Consider the following 18,126-nt stretch of genomic DNA (forward strand, 5'->3'; position numbering starts at 1 on the left):
CCTGACACCACTGCCTCCTCCTCTTCTATCCAACACACCTGTCCTGACCCCAGCGGTTCTCCCCATGGCCCCCCAGGGCTTTCATGGGGCCAAGGCCAACCACAGTTTCCATCCTCTCTTTACTGACAGAGGACAGCCCACGCCCTCCCTGAAACCCAGGCCACCAGACCCTCTGCTGTTTCTCCCCCATCCTGTCACCACCTGAGGTTCTCCCAACTCCTTTCCTGCTACCTCATCCCCTTCCCTGGGGGGTGGGGGTGAGGGTGGAGTTGCTCAGGCTCTAACTTGGGGGCACTGCCCTTCAGTAGAACACCTTGCTTTGGTGATCTCATCCGCTTCTTTGCTTTCATCCACTACAGTGTGCTCAAAGGCCCCTCAGCCCTCCCCTCCTCTGAGAACCAGACTCACACGACATGCAGGGCTGACATCTTCTCTTGAATTCCTCATAGAACCTCAAGCGCGAAACGTCCAAAGTGAAGACTCAGGAGCCAGGAACCGCCCCCCCCCCCACCTTTCCCTGGCCTTCAGAATCCAATCCATCAGCAAATCCTGCTGTTACCACCTCTAAAGTCTCCCTTGCCGGCCCCAGCCTGCAGCCTCACCCCACCCCTACCAGGGAGCCAGAGGGACGATTTAGAAATGCAAATCGGATTATTTAATGCTGGGGCGAGAAACTCTTCCAGTACTCCCTACACACTCTGAATAAATCCACACTCCTCCCCAAGTGGAAGAAGTAGGCAGGTGCCTACCCTCTGACCTCATCCACCAAACCCAACTCCCACAATTGCAGCCTCTGTTTTCCCGCCTTGAGGACTTTGTACTTGCTGCTGCCTCGGTGGGAGTTCTCCTTCCGCTGCATAGGGGAAGACCTTGGGGAAAGGCCAGCTTCTGGAGCTCGGTTATTCCGGATGGATGGCCCCGTCTGTCACAGGTCCTGCCCCACCCCATTACTCCCCACTGAGATACTTGTTTCCTTCATAGCGTTTGGCTCATTCAGCCAGCAAATATTTATTTAGTGCAAACTATGTGCCAGGCACTATTTTAGGCATTGGGAAACAAGGTGCCAAACATCCCCGACTTACATTTCAGTAGGGCAACTTCACCCAATCTGGAATTACTTTGTTTTTGCGCTTATTTATGATCATCTGTCTCTCCTGACAGAAGGTAAGCTCTGCAAAAGGGCATGGCCGAGTCTTCTATTTCTGCATCCTAAGGGAGGCTCTTGCAGGGTGTTTGAGCTCAGGAAGTATTTATGAAATGAACAGGCAGCAAAAGAACCAAACCCAGAAAGCCCAAAAAGTCAAGAGGCAAGCCTTCACTATCTCCTAGGGCAAATGCCCTTCACTGCCCTCGGGGTCTCAGGCTTCTGTAACCCCCACCCTCGACCCTTCTGGGGAACAGACCAGATACGCAAGTGGCAGCTTTGGTGAGCTGCTGGAAAACAAAGGATGATTACAGGCCTGTGCAGTCAGGGAAGACTTCTTGAAGAGGCGAAATCCGAACAAGGCCAAACCCCACCCCCAGCCCCAAATCTAGGGAGAGGAAGGAAAAGATTTGTGTTTTAGGGCTCTAATGTTCTTTGCTCCAGTAGGAAAAAAGAAAAAAAAAAAAAAAAACCTTGCTCCAAAAAACCCTTTACTTTTTATTAGTGTCTGGATCAATAAAAGTTTTAGGAGTAAAGCTTCTCTCCTGCAATACTCACTGCCAGACAGAAAGGCTAGGATTATTAAATCTGTCTCCAAGAGGCCATGCTCTGCCCTTTTCCTCACCTGTGCTGGGAGCCCCAGGCTAAGGGAACAGCAGCCTGGGGCCCTCACTGGCTCCTCACTGGGCAGCCTGGGGTCAAAGCCCACTTCTCACAGCCTCGCCAACCCTGCCAGTTCCCTGGGCCTAGATTACCTTCCAGGCACTTTAGTCTTGCCTGCTTTGGCCTCCTTGGTCCTATGCTTCTGGGCCTCTCTCCACCCTGCCACCCAGACCTGATGCTCCCTCAGAAGAGTGCCTGATTCCCAGGAGCGAGGAGCCAGCCTAGCAACCCCAGCCCCACCTTCACTCTTCCCAAAGCCCCTGAGGAGGCCTCCCATTCAGTCCCCGTGGGCCAGTAAAAGATAAGAGAAAGGGTTGCTGTTGCAGACCTCCTCAGCACACCAAGGGGGCCTTGGACGGAGGTAGGGGGGGATGGGGGGGATGGAGATGTCCCAGGGCTGGGCCTCCTTGGAGACATAGCCCCACACCCTCCAGCTGGATCCATGCCCACCCACCAGGGAGGAAGTTTCCTGTGCCCCTTTCCTCCCATGGAGCCCCCCACAGACCTTGGCAGTGGAATCGCAGGCCTCTCAAATGAGCCCGGTCTGGGCACTAGGTGCCTGGGAGCCAGATCTGGTTTGTGAGGATGGCCGTGTCTCCACAGAGCAGGTGCTCTGGCCCGGCCCAGAATCTTGCCAAGGTTGTCACCAAGGAGTCCGAGGCCACAGAGGCCCATTCCTGAGAACGGCGTGCAGCCAAGTGCCTCTCCCAGCCAGATCAGGGGGCCTCTCAGCTCGGCCTACATCTAAGAGGTGTCTTCCAGCACGCTTCCCCTTCCCGCAAAGCACATGCTGAATCTGTCTTCCAAGTTGAAATTTCAAAAATGACTTTAAAAAAACACAGCAATGACAACATCTAGAGATTTCCAGGTCCTCCAGGGAACAAGTAGAAAATTACAGTCTTCCATACAGGTAACCACATGGCACAACCTCCAAGAAGTCTAGAAAGACTCCTGAAAACCAACAGTTGCTTCCAGCCACAGGCAAGTCTTCCTCCCAGAGCACCTGGGCAGGGTGCAGACCTGGTGCCAAGCTCTGGGTCCAGGAAGCTGGAGAAACCTCAGCCAGAGAGGTCCGTTGCAGGCTCCTCCCATAAAGTGCTGATTCCGCCCAGGGTCACATCTTGCCCCAGTCCCGCCTCTGGGCCTTTGCACTTGCTATTCCCTCTGTGCCGCCCTGGCTCGAGGCAAGGCTGGTTTCGCCTCATTCCAGTCTCATATCAAGTCTCCTATCAAGTGTCCTGGGAGAGGCCGTCCCTGGCCACTGCAGCTAAAGGAGTAACTTCCACCCCAACCCCCAAGTTATCCCCCGGCTTCATTTTCCTCATAGCCCTGATCTGAAATCATCTTGTTCGGCCCGCCTCTTCCTCCCACCGTAAGAAAGTCAGGTCTGTGAGAAGAGAGACAACAGTTCACCCTGGTGAGCCCGAAACACCTCAGACCAGTGTCTAGCACGTGCTGAATGAATATCTTTTGGTACCTTTCTGGCTGGTCTGTGACAGGCCAGCCACAGCTCTGTACGCCGAGCGGGGTAACTTGCAGGGCGCGCCAAAGCGCCTCTGGACAAGCCGCTCTCCGCGCATTCCTTCGGGCGGCGCCACGCCCCACTCCCCCAGGCCGGAAGCGGCCGGCCCCGCCCCCAGCTGCCAGCCCGGGAGCCCGCCCACTGGGAGCCGCACGTCCCCCCCTTCCCAGGCCCCGCGGCGGGGCCGGTCCGCGCGCCCAGCTGTCCGCAGCTGCAACCACTTTCCGCTCCCGCTGGGCCGCTGCGCTTCGGCCAGCCCTGGCCAGCCCCGCCGCCCGGAGGCCACACCCGGGTTCCTCGGATCGGAGCAGCAGCCTGGAGCTTCCCCACTCCCAAACATTTTTGAAGTGTGAACAGAGGCGGAGGTACAGGCACAGCCAGGGATTTGCTTACCCAAGTCACCCACGCAGAAGTGCTCAGCGCCCTGGGGAAGCAGGGCTCCCGGCAGCAGTCCTGGGTTCAAGTTCCCTCTCCCACCCGGTTCCTCTGCGGCCAGCAGGACAGGGGTAGGATTAACTGCCACAACGGAGTAGACGCTTGGGTGCGCAAGGTCAACTGCCCAGGTCTGGGAAGACTATGGGGGCAGACAGACCCAGTCTGACCCATGGGCCCAAGTGGCACCCCAGCCTCTGGTGTAGAGATTCATCTTCAGGTCACACTGAAACGCAAATCCCTCTGGGAAGGGCACACCCAATCAACCCAACATTTTTGCCTGGAGTCACCCCTTTTCCATTCCACTTGAGATGGCTACACATTGAGCCTCTACCGCAGGCAGGGAATACCTCCTTCTCTTACAGCCACCACCCTGAGGCTTAATCAAGCTAAGGCCCAGCACCCACAAGCCTGCACTGGGTTGGCTGCTGCACAGCTTTCTGATACAATGAATAATGGCATGCAATCCCACCATGTAAATATGGACAGAGAGGCTGGCGGGAGAATAGAGCCTTTGCCTGGTGGTCCTGCCTGCTCCATGGCTTCTATATCCAGAGACATCACAAGCCCCAGTTCAGTTCACAGTGGTTTCAGCCTGCTCCAGTCCCTCAGCAAACAACAGAGCTCCTATCAAGTGCCAGACTGTCTGGCACCCACTGTGTGCAGGCAGGGAGGACTCTGGCTGAGGCACTGAAGGCTGGTAAAGAGGTCTGACTGTGGCCCCAGAGCACCCCCCAAACTGGGAAGTCTGTAATTCATTCCATCCCCTGCTGTGTCCTCACTTGGGCTCAGCTCCATTTAGGCACGGGTGATCCAACAAGGCCTGCAGGCACACCCCCTACATCGCTGCCTACATCTGCATCTGCCCACACCCACAGCCCAGAGGGCTCCCAGCTCAAGATTTCATCTGAGTCTACCCAATGTCTTGGTGAAAATTTCAAAACAAAGGAGAGGTGAGGCTGTAGGCAGAGACAGAGAGGCCTTAGGGCAGAAGCAGCCCCTTTCGCTCCCAGAGCAGCCAAGGCTACGGGAAGGAGGGACAGAGAACCTTTCCCAAGCAACTCCACGAGGGTGCAGGCCCCGCACAAACCTCCTACTTGAGCTTAGTCTGGCAACAAACAGGCAAGGCCAATACTGTGACCACTTTACAGATGAAGAAATCAAGTCCAGAGAACCTCAGTCGCTTGCACAAGTTGACCTAGTTTCATCTGAAAGGAGCTGTGCCTCACCCCAGACAACCGTCTGCACCTACTGCCCATCCCGTCCTCCCAGTCTCTCTAACAAACCCTTTCTCCTGGAGGCCTTCCCAGATTTCCCCCAGACAGGAAGCCACCCTGCTGGTGGGTCCGCCCAGTTCTAAGATTTTGTTATAACAAAACAGGCCCCTATGACAGGGGCTTCTCAGTAGGACAGCTGCCACAGGAGAGGGTCAAAAGCTAAAAAGAAACAAGCTTTTTCATAACGTATATAACTGTCAAATCATTATGTACACCTAAAACCAATATAATATTGTACATCAACTATACTTCAATTAAAAAAAATAAGGGATGGGCGCCTGGGTGGCTCAGTCGTTAAGCGTCTGCCTGTGGCTCAGGTCATGATCCCAGGGTCCTGGGATCGAGTCCCATGTCAGGGGAAGCCTGCTTCTCCCTCTCCCCCTGCTTGTGTTCCTGCTCTTGCTATCTCTCTGTCAAATAAATAAAATCTTTAAATAAATAAATAAATAAATAAATAAATAAAATAGGGGCGCCCGGGTGGCTCAGTCATTAAGGGTCTGCCTTCGGCTCAGTTCATGATCCCAGGGTCCTGGGATGGAGCCCCACATCGGGCTCCCTGCTCCGCGGGAAGCCTGCTTCTCCCTCACCCACTCCCTGCTTGTGTTCCGGTTCTCTCTCTCTCTCTGTCCCCGTCAAATAAATAAAATCTTAAAAAAAAAAAAAATGAAAATAAAGACAAGAAATAGGCCTGTATTTGGGGTCAGAACATGTACATCCCAAGTCAGGCTCCCACACTCACCAGCTGCTTGACCTTGAATAAGCTGCCTCCTCCATACCCTTCCGGCCTTAGCTCAGAGGACTATATAACCTCCTGTAAGCTCCTTTCAGAGTCAACTTGAACAATATGTAAAAGTACAGAGCACACAGTGACTTGGCCACAGATAGCTGGGGGAATTCCGGAGGCTGCCAGGATCCAGTCACTCCTGCCTGGTTCCAGCACCTGCGGTGACCCAGGCCTCCCTGATCATTAGGCCCCACCTACCCACTGCACACCCCTTCACCTTTACACAAGCAACCAGCCACAGGTTCTCCTTTTCCACTCTGCCCCAGGCCTGCCCTGCCCTTCCTCCTGGCCACACCTTTGCTCCCACTGATCTACCCCCCCCACTTCCAATTCTCATTCAACTTTTCAGACCCAACCTAATTGCCCCCACCTCAGGGAAGCCTTTCCCAGTGTCCCCAGGCACAGGAAGTACAAAATCACCCCCTCCCTCTTCCTGAGTTCCGGGCATGCCTCCTGCCCCCCCTCCCTTGGGGATCCTGCTGACCGCCCTGTCAGGCACTCCTCGGGATCTAGTCATCTTGGGTTCTTCAGGTCCTGGGACTCAAATAAATGTGTGATGAACAAGTATTCCCTGCAGGTCAGTCTTCTCCCAAAAGTTCAGAGCCCAGATGTGACATCATCTTTCAGATCTGAAGATGTCTCACCAACTGGCCCAGGCTCTCTGGAGAACTCTAGAACCGTCCTCCCTCAAGCACCTTCCCATTTCCTGGTGTGCAAGAGCCAGCCCCAAGATTGTCAAGGAACATCCCCTTGGGAGGGGGGACCTTTCCTGTGCCCAAGGCTCTCTTCTTCCTAGAGGCTGTGCAGAGGTTGGAAGTCCTTTCTAACCCGCCCAAAGCTGTCTCAGCTCGAGGACAGAGGGGGGCACAGGACTGGAGACAGATGCCCTGTGGGAGAGTCAGCCCCAGGGACTGACTGTTCATGGACAAGAGCTTCTGAAGAGACAAGCTGCTGTATTTTGCTGAAGGTGAAAATCAAACTTGATATTACACTGAGGGCCAACTCTGGGTTGCAGTTTCAATGCATTCCAGCTGTTAATTTATGTGAGCACATCTATGCTTATGTAGTTTTATCAACACCAACAAACAAGAAATGTGTCCTGGCACCTGCTACGTGCCAGGCCCAGTGCTAGGCACTCTACACTCATTATCTCCATGAATCCTTCAGAGCGTCATAAGCTGTGGGTATCCACAGCTACATTTTACTAAATTGAAGCTGAAGCACAGAGACGTTGGAAAAGCTGCCCAAGGTCACACAGCTTGTTAGTGGTGGGAGCTGGGATTCCAGGCCCCTCAACAATCTGGCCCCAGCCTGTCTTTCTGGTCTAAGCTGCCAGTGCTCACCATTCTAGAGCCTCTGTCCTCTGTCCCTGCCTCTGTGCTCCCTACTCACCTTATTTTGTAATGGGGTGGGGTGGGGAGGAGGGTTAATATACACTGTCAGCCTACAACCTCCCAACTCCCTCCCTCCTCTCCACCTGCTCAGACATCCCCTCCAGCTCACAGGCCCTCCCACCTCCCATTAGGCCAGCCAGGCTCCCCACTTGGCCACCTCCTTCCCCACCACCAGCCTGTTTGTATCACCCCCATCTGCCAGGCCCTCCCCCCTCCCCAACCAGTGCCTTATGGTAATGACTTCAGTGGGCAGAGAATCCTGGAAACTTTTCCCCCCCACAGTGATGTTGACACATGTTCACTCAAAAAATGCAATGTTTCCATCAAAGCATTGTGTGTATATGGTGGTGATGCGGGGGGGGGGGGGGGGGGCGAAAATTCCCACCCACGTGATGCCTTCTCAGAAAAATAGTAAATTTATTCTTGAACTTGCAATGAGACCTGGTCAGCATTTCTTTCTTGGTTGTCACGGTGCCAAGTGCTGGGCAACACTCAGCATGGTGTTCCAGGGACTGAATGCTACCAAGGGGCAAGGAGGGGGGGGGGGATGGCTAGTTTACGAGACTGTGGCTGCTAGACCCCTCTCACAGTCTGCTGAGGTCGGCTGGTGGTCAGGCCCCTTCATCCCTAAGTCCTGCCCCCAAAGGCTCAAGTTCCATTCACTGTGCTCCCACCAGAGTCTAGTTTCTGTGTCTCTGACTCAGTCACCTGCTGCCCAGTCCCCAAGTTCCGTCCCCACCGCCACAAGAGTGGGCCTCTGCTCTCAGAGCCATCACCACCGCATTTCTACCCCAGGCCCGATGCCGCAGTTCGCAGACACGCCCTCTGATTTCACCAAGTCCCTAAAAGGTCAAGGAATTCAAACCTCCCTGAACTGTCCCCTCACCCACCCCCACACCCCTGGGACCAGCAACAATATCATGGGAGTGGACTGGAGGGGTCCTGCTCCACCTCCGGACCCAACACTGCCAAAGGAAGAGTCCCAACGCCAGGCACTGGGACCTGGGTGTCTTCCTGGAGATCAGGGGTGCCTGGCTGGGTCCTAACTCATCCCAGCCCCACCACTGGACACCTGAAGGTACTGTTCAGTGAGGACAGAGAGCCAAAACAGGCGAACTTGGGAAAGGCCCAGCCCCCAGAGCACAGAAGATGGAGGTGAGGGGAGGCCCATAGACCACGCACTATCCACACTGCTCCACATAAGGAAGCAACTCTGCAACAAGATGGCACTCACAGCCCCTCCCAGGATTCCCCAGAGCCCCGATCTTAGATATTCCCGGCTTCAAGAGGGTGGAACAGAAGCGTCTGGTTTGATTTCCTCCAAATGTTTTCCAAGAGTCTGTCACAGGTGTCTACGCACAAAGCTGCCAGAAGCCTCTTTCTGGACGGGTGTCACAGGAAAGACACTGTCCCATTTTACAGATGAGAAAATAGGCCCACCAGTCCAAGGTCACCCAGCTAGAAAGGGTGAGACATCAGCGCACAAGCAAGTGAACAAGACACGTGATCTCTCCCCTCAGGTAGCTGGCAGTCCAGCACTAGGGGGGTGGGGGTGGGGGGACACATACAGACATCAGTGCCAAACAAAAGCACACCTAGCTACAGGCCCCGGAGAAGCTGAGAGAGTATCCAATGCAGGGCCTGGCCCAACAGGGGACCTGTAATGACTGCAGAAACATTTCCAGTTCAGGTGCAGGGAATCAGGAACGGTTTCACAAAAAGGGTAGCCCAGCCCATGTGCCTTCTGAGACCTGGGTCCCCTACCACGCTCTGTGCCTTGCACACAGTGCAAGGGAATGAGTGTGGATGGGTAGGTTAACTGTCCACATAGCACATCACGTTCCCAATACAAGAGCCTGGCCCCCGGAGGTTCATCAAGTACTCGTGCCTCGTTTACAGATGAGGAGATGGAGTGCCCGGCAGTCAGGCTCTCTGCACCAAGTCACACACCTAGTAAGGTCCCAGCTACATCTGATTCCAAGGCCTGCCTCTCCAACAAGCACCTGATTTCTCTGGACCTTAGGTTCCTTGTCAGAAGCACGTCCACTGCAGACGGGGGTTGGACGTTAAATGCCCCATACCTGCAGCCTGAGTCCAGGAGGTGGTGACCACACACTGCAGACCCTGCTCCCGTAGCCTGCTGGGTGAGTGAGCACAGGGTGTTCCTCTGTTCCCGAGCCAAGCGTGCTAAGGAATGGCCACTGACACGGAGTTATAATTGGTGAGCCTGGCGGCACGGAGCCCGGCAACACGCCCGGTGGGCGATGCTGTTACAGGGAAATAGCTGAGCACAGCAAATATAGCCGTTGACCCAATTCAGTTCCGTTCTGTCTTCGAGAAAATAATTGAGTTTAAATGAATAAGTTTCCCATGTCCCCTCCGGCCTCGGGAGGGTGGAAAGGGAGAAGGGGAGACAGGAACAGTTCCCCAGGCTCACTGTTAGTTATTTTTGAGTCATTAGGCCCATGAAAGGTTTCTTTCTTTTCATGGCGGCCAGTGGGGCTCAGACACATCTGGGGGGCAGGGAGGATAAAGTGTAAGTCCCAGCCTCACCAACACCAGCTTTGTGGTGGGGTCCAGTGGTCCCCTTGGGGCCCAAGCTGATAGTCTACAGAACGGGAACATTACCCCCTTCCCACCACAACACACACACAGGGCCACTGGGAAGAGCTAAGGCAGGCTAAGCAAACTCGAAGGCCTTCCAGGGAGTAAAGGATGAGATGCCTTACAGGACTACAGGCCCAATGCTGCCACATCTGTTGGTTCGGGAAAAGCCAGAGAAACCCAGATTTTTCAGGCGAACGTTTTATGGGTGTTGAAGTGTTGGTAACCGATTTTTTAAAAAAACATCAAGAAACACCTCTGCACTTTCTCAGATCCAGTGAAACCTGCCTGTGGGCTACATGTGGCCACGAGCCACCTGGGTGCAACCTCCGATTTAATGACAACAAATGTATGGCAATTTATGATGTGCTTGGTGTCCTCCCACCTGTTTACCGTCTTAGAATTTTCTTGGGCTATGAGGCCAAGCCCAGCACTGGTTGAGTGGGAGAGGCAAGACACACCGTCCTCTTAAGGTGGGACCCAAGACCCCAGGGAAGGACAAGGAGGGGCTTGCCCCCCTCCGCTGTGGGAAGGTGGCTGGGTGAGCTGGGACTGATTTCATCCTAGAAATGAGGGGCCCTGATCGCACCTCCTGCACTGCCCTCAATTCCCTGTCAGGGTCTCAGTTTCCTCTGCAGCCAAAAGGGAGTTTCTGTGAGGATCAAACAAGAAATGGAAAGCTTCGAGAGAAAAAGTGAGCACGTGTGTCAAGTCTCCCCAGAGAGGCAGAGCTGCACACAGAGTGGAAAGAGTGTGAGTTAGCAAGACCTTGGGTCATGTCCCCAGCTACCAGCTCTTGGCTGTGTGATCCCAGGGAAGTTACCTAACCTCTCTGTACCTCAGCCTCATCCTGTGTACACAGGGGTTAGGAATCTTCGGGACACAGAGCTGTTGTGAAGATGAGATGAGATGATGGTCATCAAATGGCCAGTAAGATGCCTGGCACACAGCAAGGGATCAAACATGAGAGGAGTTATTACTATTATCTTTAGTGAAAAGCATGCCAGAAATTTTGACTGAGTGATTACAATAATGTAGCACAACCACGCAAACTTGTTGTTAACAGATGAGGCCACCTATAATTAGCACAATCATTACGTATGCAAATGGAGCAGCTTAGATGCTGGAAAAGGGTGTTCTTTGAAGTGTATTTAAATAACCCCTCTCCTCTGGCTGCCCGCCCTCCCCAAATCTTGTTTACACTATTAATTTCATTAGCAAACATTTTCTTCATAAAGCAAGTCAGAATTCCAAACCAGTACTATATTCAAATCAAGGAGGTTTTAAACCATTTGAACCCTGCCCCCTCCCCCCGACCTAGGGCTCTCCCTGGAGGGAGAATTGTTTGCGGGGGGGCATCCTAGGTCTCCTCAGTCAGCTGTAGGCCTCAGATGCAGGGGAGGGGGGCGCTGCCAGTTATTGCCTCCCCAGCCTCTTCCCTGTGGAGAGCTCCACTAATGAACACGCGGAGCTGGGAAGAGGAGAGGGTGTGTTGGAGGTGTGTTCTCAGTGTGGAGCAGGTGCCATATTTGAGGAGTAGAGGTATTCAGCAGCTTTAATATGACCAGTGAGTGAGTTCCTATGAGCCAGGGCATATGGTACCAGGTATACCATAATACCCATTGACATCCGAAAAAACCAAGTCTCGAAGAAATTCAAGGAAGGATTTTGTCCCAAGACATATAAATAGTAAGTTATAGAACTAGATTCAACTTGGTTCGGTCTACTACCTCTGGGGTCCGTTCTTCTGGCTTTGCACTTAAAAGTGCACTTAGCATAGGCTTCTACCTGGAGAGGACAGAGTAAGTTAATGATCCAAAACTGATCCCAGACCCTTTAAACCGGGAGGGATCACCAGGGACTGACCTGGGTTTTGAGCTGAAGATACTGAGGCTCAGAGAGGTCTTGTAATTTGCCGAGGGTCCCACAAGCAGAAAGCAGAAGAACCTAGGGCCCAGGGCCTCTTGGCCCAGCCTTGCTGCTTTTGCATTCAGATCTTTAAACACAAGACAATTCAACAATCTTCTTCCCCTTAATAGCTGGGTCAGTATCTTAACCATCCCTGTATCCCCAGGGCCCAACACAGACCTAGGCAGACAGAAGATGCTTGGGAAATGTTCGCTGGTTTGCTGAACAGCTTTCTTACCAAAAAAGACAATGCTGAACAGCTGGAACAGTGAAGGCAAGCAAAGGAAGATGGATGGTGGCTCAGGGACAAGGGCAAGAGCAGACCTCTGTGGGAAAATAACACAGAAGCAGGAGAACTTGGCCACCCTTGCCTTGGAAAAGGCCCCTTTCAGAGCATTTCCTGCTGATGCCTGTTTCAGGGGCAGGAAGTTAGCTGACTTTCAGTATTGGGAGAAATGAAGAGAAGTCTTAACCGGTATGTCAGCCCCTCACCTGCCCCCTGCTGGCTCCAACCATCAATCCTTTCCCTCACTCCTTCCTTGGCCCCAGAAACTGAGGCTGGGAGAGATCTGCCTGAGGTCAGTAGGGGTGGAAACTGGGACCCAGACTTCTTTGCTCCTTCAACCAGGCTCTCTCATCACCCCTCCCCACTTCTGGCCCTGGGAAACCTAAGGGAGCCTTGATAAGGATGGCGAAGATAACTGCCCTCACCCTTGCCCCTACCCCCATGGCCACCTCTGCCACAGCTAAGGCAAACTGGGCCCCTCCCATCTTTATTTTTAAGATTTTATTTTATTTATTTGAGAGAAAGACCACGAGTAGGGGCAGGGGGGGAGAATCAGAGGGAGAGGGAGAAGCAGACTCCCCGCTGAGCAGGGAGAGAAGGCAGATGCTTAACCGAGCCACCCAGGGGCCCCTGCCCCTTTAAAAACAAATAATCCTCACAAATATCCCGGGAAGCAGGTACAGTTATTGTCCCCGTTAACAGACACAGACACTGAAGCTCAGACAGGGCAAGAAACCTGCTCAAGGCCATAGAGCAGGGAAGTGGGGCAGATGAGATTGGATGCCAGGCAGTCTCACCTCTAGCAGGGGCCGATACTATTAATGGCTCTGCTCCGAGGTGTGGCCCAGGGAAACCCCAGATGGGGAGCTGGTGGGGGCATGAGTGTTCTGGCACCATGTCCTGCCAGGGATCCTTCAGGCCCTCGCCCTGCCCCCAGGCAAAACTGTAAATAAACTTGGGCTAAAGATATGCTTTCTGGGCCTGAGGTTCTGGGGCCTTCCAGGTCTGCCCAAGTCCAGCAGAAAGATTTTTTGGGGTCACCCTAAATCCCAACTTCCCACCATCTCCGGGTCCCAGTCTACCAGCATTCCAGGGGTGGGGACTGGAGTTCCAGGCAGTGTGGGGGAGGGACAGGGGGGGAGATCCCTAGCCTCGAGGATGAAAGGGAAACAACTGACAGCCTCCCACACCCACCCTCACACAGAGCCGGGGAGCTGCTTCTAAAATCACAGATCTGACCAGGCCCCATCCCCTCTGAAAATCCTTCCAGCTACGGGATCAAGTCCAAACCCTGCCTGCCCTCCCACTCTATCTCTACCCACTCTTCCACTCTCATCCCCTGCCACTGCCCAGCCCAACACACTGCTATGGGGGCCCACGACACCCAGATGCCAGGCCCATCAGCCGGCCCTTCCCTTATCCTCCACAGGGAGGTCTTCCACCAGCCTTCGTCTTTCCCCTGTGGCCCAAACAACTCTGTGACGCCTTCCCTCAGGGAAGGGAAGGAAGGGAAGGGAAGGGGAGGGAAGGAAAGGGAAGGAAGGGAAGCCCTAGTGGGGTCCCCACTCCCTTCCCTGTCCCACACAGCCCCTCTAATGCAGGCAGGGTCTGCCTACTCCAACCAGTAGGAGCCCTTGAGGGCGGAGACTGGGTTTGACTGCCCCTGCCCACAACACTGGGTGTGTGCTGGCTGGCTGGCTGGAATTTGCTGCACTGGGCTCCCCAGGGTCAATGAGGCCAGATCTGAGGGTGACCACTGGAAGGGGTCCTGCCATAAGCCCCCAACCCAGGTCAGGTTAGGGCCTGCCAACTGGCTCTCCTACCTTGGCTCATCAGGGGAATATGGATGGTGCCAGGCCCAATCTTTCCATGGATGCCTGACAATGGTTGTGTCGAGAATCACAGGAGATGAAGTCATTGCTCCCAGAAATAGGCTGATTGAGAAGACGTGACAACAACGCGAACAGCAAGGCTGGAGTCTCTCTCTCTCACCATGTGTTTCTCTGCCCTGGGAAGCTGGGCCAGGCGTCCGCTGGGAAACAAATCGTGCCAGGAACCAGAGCCAGTGCAAGGAGCCTCGAGGAGCCGTGGTGCCCTGGGGCTGCTCCCTTCAGGGACCACGTTGCAGAGGCTCCCTGTCCTGAGCCTCAGTGAAGTGCCCAACCTGCCCCTGGGGCCCTCTCAGGCCTCCTCCCACCAGTTTTCCTCACTCCCTCCTGTGCCCCACCCCTCATCTCTTCTCAGGCCACAATACCCACAGTTCTCAACCCCTCACACTCTCGTCCTTTCCTGGAGGGCAGGCCTGCCTAGATTCTGGGGAGGTGGGAGCTTCTACTGGCTAAGACAAGACTCTGGGCTACAGACATCTGGTTCAAATCTTGATTCTGTCATGTTGCAACTGTGGACCATGAGCTAGTCAGTCCCCCACTCTGAGCTTACCTTCCTCATCTGTAAAAGCACACAGCAATGTGCCTACCTCACAGGGTAAGAGTAAATGAAATACATTGATTTGTTCATTCACCCACCTTGTGGCGGGCCCTATTCTAGGGGCTGGAGACACATCAGGGAACAAGACATCAACTGTCTGCTCCCCTGGGGCTTATAGTCTAGTGTGGGAGAAGTACACAAATATCTGCGCAATACTATCAGGTCAACTCAAGTGCTAGGGTCTAGGCTAGAGGGAGAGGAAGCTGCTTGATGCATGGCTGAATGAAGTGAGGGAGCAGGTCACAGATGTCTGGGCAGAGTGGTCAAGGACAAGGGAACAACAGAGGCAGAGATCCTGGGCTGGGGTACTCGAGGTACAGGGGAGAGGGATGGGTCAGGGAAGTAAACTCGACAAGGCAGGCAGGAGGGAGCCTGGAGTCCAGCTGGAAGGGGTGGGCCGTAGGGGGTTGGGGGGCAGCACTGAAGGGAAGCAAAGCCGGAGGTGGAGACCAGCCTAGTGGTGGGCTGCAGGGTCCTGGCACAAAGTGAGCCCTCACTTCACTCTTCTTGTCCCTATTCTTATCACCATCAACACCCCTATCACCCTGACACCAGTGCCAAAGCCAAAAGGCCATCTGCAGCCCATCTTAACAGATGACCAAGTACCCAGTGCCCTGCTCAACATCCCCGGAGCAGTGACAGGCAGGGCCAACACTTAGCCCAGACTGGCCTCTCCAGCCTGAGCAGACGGGTCTTCTCCATGTGACCTGCCCTTCCCCCACCCAGGGCCCAGTCCTCAACCAGCTCTGCGCCCCAATCCACACAGGGCCCCCAATACACACAGGAGGAGGGTAACAGGGAAACCCCAACCAAACAACAGCACCAGCGTTTGCACCGCACAGTTCTATCCAATTTCTCACTTGTTGAGAGGGAGGTACTTCAAGCCCCATCAGATGATGGACCAGAGTTGAGAAAAGCTCTTTCAAATCCTAGGTTATTCCATCTCCTCCAGAAGCTTCCCTGAACCCAGGCAAACACTCCTCCCGGGGCTCAGCTGCGCCCCCAGCCCCAAACAGTCCCTTAGGGCCAGGCTCCAGGGTCTCTGCCTGGTGGCCCAGCTGGGCCCAGAGGGAGCTGCCAAGTGACAGCCCCCAGCTAGAGAGTCTCACTAAGGCTGCACACGTCTCTCCCACCCCAGGCTGGGAGCTCCTCCAGAGCAGGCAGGGACCGCAGCTGACTCCTGTCCCTGTCCCCAGGGCTGGGCACAGGGGAGCAAAACCAGAAATGACTCAACCCCAAGGGCCCCCTGGGGAGTCCTGTCTGCATGAGAAGCCCTGTGACAGCCATGCAGCCTGAGTTTGGAGCCCCACCATGGCACCACCTAGAGAGCCGCCCCAGCCCCAGAGATGTGCGGCTGGAGGGCGTGACTGGGGGGCGGGGGGGAAGGGGTCTGTGTTCTGGGCCAGAACAGCCAGCTTCCCCGGCCTCCCCTCTCTATAGACTAAGGAGGAAGGACTACGCTGGCTGACATGCTCTCAAGCACATAGACACAGACTGTACTTTTTTACCTGCCACGAAAAGTCTGCAGAAAAAGCCGCAGCCAGCAGTAGGTAGTGGTCCTTGCGGGGACCTCCCCTTGCGGTGGGGAGGTTCTATGGTGACAGTGGCGTAGAAGGAAAAGATGTCCCTTTTTGCTTGATACACCCCTGTATGGCTGGAATTTGGTACTCTGTGCTTGTATTTTTAATTACCTTTACGCTAAAAGACTTAAAAGTAAAGTAAAACGAAGTGGACGAGAGGGCATCTGGGAAGGAATCTGGAAAGCTCTGGGACCCGTTCTGCCCAGAAGGCCGGGCGCCTCCTTCTGTTTTGTTTCTCCTGCCTGTGCTGCACCCGGGCCAGCTGCTGTGGGCTGCCCCACATGCTGAGGACAGAGCACGAGAGGGAGGAGGCGAGGCTGGGAGAGCAGCCAGGAGTGCCCGGCCTCCTCCGACACAGGCACTTGGGGATCACAGAGTCACCTCACCTCTTCCCTGACTCCCCCTTCCCGCTTTGCTGCCTCGCTGCCCTTCACTCAGAGCCTGGGGCTGGACCCTGCCCCGCTTCAGGGGTTGGGTCTGTCTACCCCCTCTGTTCCTGGCCACATCAAGTCCCTGGGCTTCAATCACCTATGTTTCTCTGGCCCAGGGCCCTGCATGCAGCAGGTGCTCAATGAAAGCTTGCTAGACAAATTGCCAGGACAATCCGAAGGATCCCTGATCATTTAGAAAGAAATGAAAATAGGGATTACAGAGAGAGTGGCAGACAGGGTGGAGAAACAAAAGTTAGGCCTGCAGGCCTGAACAGGAAGACACCCAGACAGGCTTTGGCCAGAGCAGTTCAGACCCTTTGAAGAATGCAGGACCCCTGCAGAGGTGGGGACTAGTGAGCCCCCTTCTGAGAGTTTAGAACTTCCTGTGCCTGAAGGAGCTACAGGGCCAGCAGGAGAGCAAATGCAAAGGGGGGGAAGGGTCCTATGCACACGTGGACCCGCAGACAGATGGACAGTCCCGTCAGAGCTGTGTAGTTATACCTTTGCTAAAGACCTGGATACCATGTGTCCCAGGGCTTTCTGTTAAATACCTCTGACCTTTCCTCCCTGAGCTCTTCCCTGACCAAAGACTCTTATTCACTGTGACAATGCTGGGCAGAAACACCTGGCTAGAGGGACAGGGGACACAGCCTGAGCAGGCTCAGGGTAGCCCGGGTCAGCCTGCCACTTCTCCGCTCTTCCAGGGCAGCATTTCTCACCAACTAGGGTAGTCCCTCTCAAGGCATGCACAGCTTCCAGGCTTCCATAATCAGCGTGACTCTACCCCTACCCAGACTGCCACTTCAGTCCCCTTTGCTCCGGTCCTGACTGTCCCGAAACACTGGTGCAGATTTACCCAGTCACACCTCTGCCCATATGGCCCCTCCTCCAGAAGGCCTTGCCTATTCCCCCCTCTGCCCACCTGGGTTCTATCCAACACTTAGATAAAGGTCTCTAAACTAAAGAGTATGGGCTGTATTTGGTCAACATTCAGGTTTTGTTAAGCCCACATAGCGTTTGACATTTTTAAGTTTTGAATCAATTGGCAACATTTAAAGATGTGAAATTTTAAAATGTCACCCAAAACGCTCTAGATTTCTGGCTTCTCTTATACATCCAAAGACCTGGTGACACAGTACAGAGGCTGCCCACCTCCCCAGCAGTGCACACACTCTCCAGGTTACATAGTGCCCCCCACACCTATGGCCGCCTTAGCCAGGGGTTTCTGTCACAGCTGGCAGGACAGGGGCAGGACCCACAACCACACATCTCTCCAGGGACACATTCAGCACCTGGCACAAAGTAGGGACTTGCCTATTGTTTGTGGAATAATTAACAAAGATACAATGTCTCACCGTGCCCGGGATCTGCTGATTGCTATCCACTTCCCTGCAAGACCCCAAGCATTCCTGGGGTCCCCCCTCCCACAGCTAGGCATACAGGCCTTGGAGGCACTGGGGTAAGTCGTGGGGGCTGTATCCAGATTCCCACGTCAGTAAGTTATGTCTTCTAGAGCCCAGGCAAAACAGAGCAGTGATCCTGGCATGCCCCCGCCTTCTGCACAAGTGGCAGGATTCCAGGCCAGCCCACAGACACTGATCCCCAGGACTTCTG

The 18,126-nt window shown here is 54.4% G+C and overlaps 1 protein-coding gene across 11 annotated transcripts in view; it reads right to left on the bottom strand.

Moving 5' to 3' along the window:
- LOC113934370 (DAB2 interacting protein) overlaps window positions 1-18,126 on the bottom strand; it is a 188,510-nt gene that overhangs the window by 43,821 nt on the left and 126,563 nt on the right. Inside the window, exon 1 of one of the 11 annotated variants that reach the window (XM_027615211.2) lies at window positions 5,778-5,848. The exons of 9 other annotated variants lie outside the window; for them this stretch is intronic. In XM_027615211.2, the coding sequence (XP_027471012.1) occupies window positions 5,778-5,812 (35 nt within the window). In that variant the 5' untranslated portion in view covers window positions 5,813-5,848. Of the gene's footprint in view, window positions 1-2,312; window positions 3,068-5,777; window positions 5,849-18,126 lie in introns of those variants that run through there. One more of the 11 variants, XM_027615210.2, reaches the window with a different exon arrangement.

The sequence above is a fragment of the Zalophus californianus genome, chromosome 13 (assembly GCF_009762305.2).
Source record: "Zalophus californianus isolate mZalCal1 chromosome 13, mZalCal1.pri.v2, whole genome shotgun sequence".
NCBI classification, from domain to species: Eukaryota; Metazoa; Chordata; class Mammalia; order Carnivora; family Otariidae; genus Zalophus; species Zalophus californianus.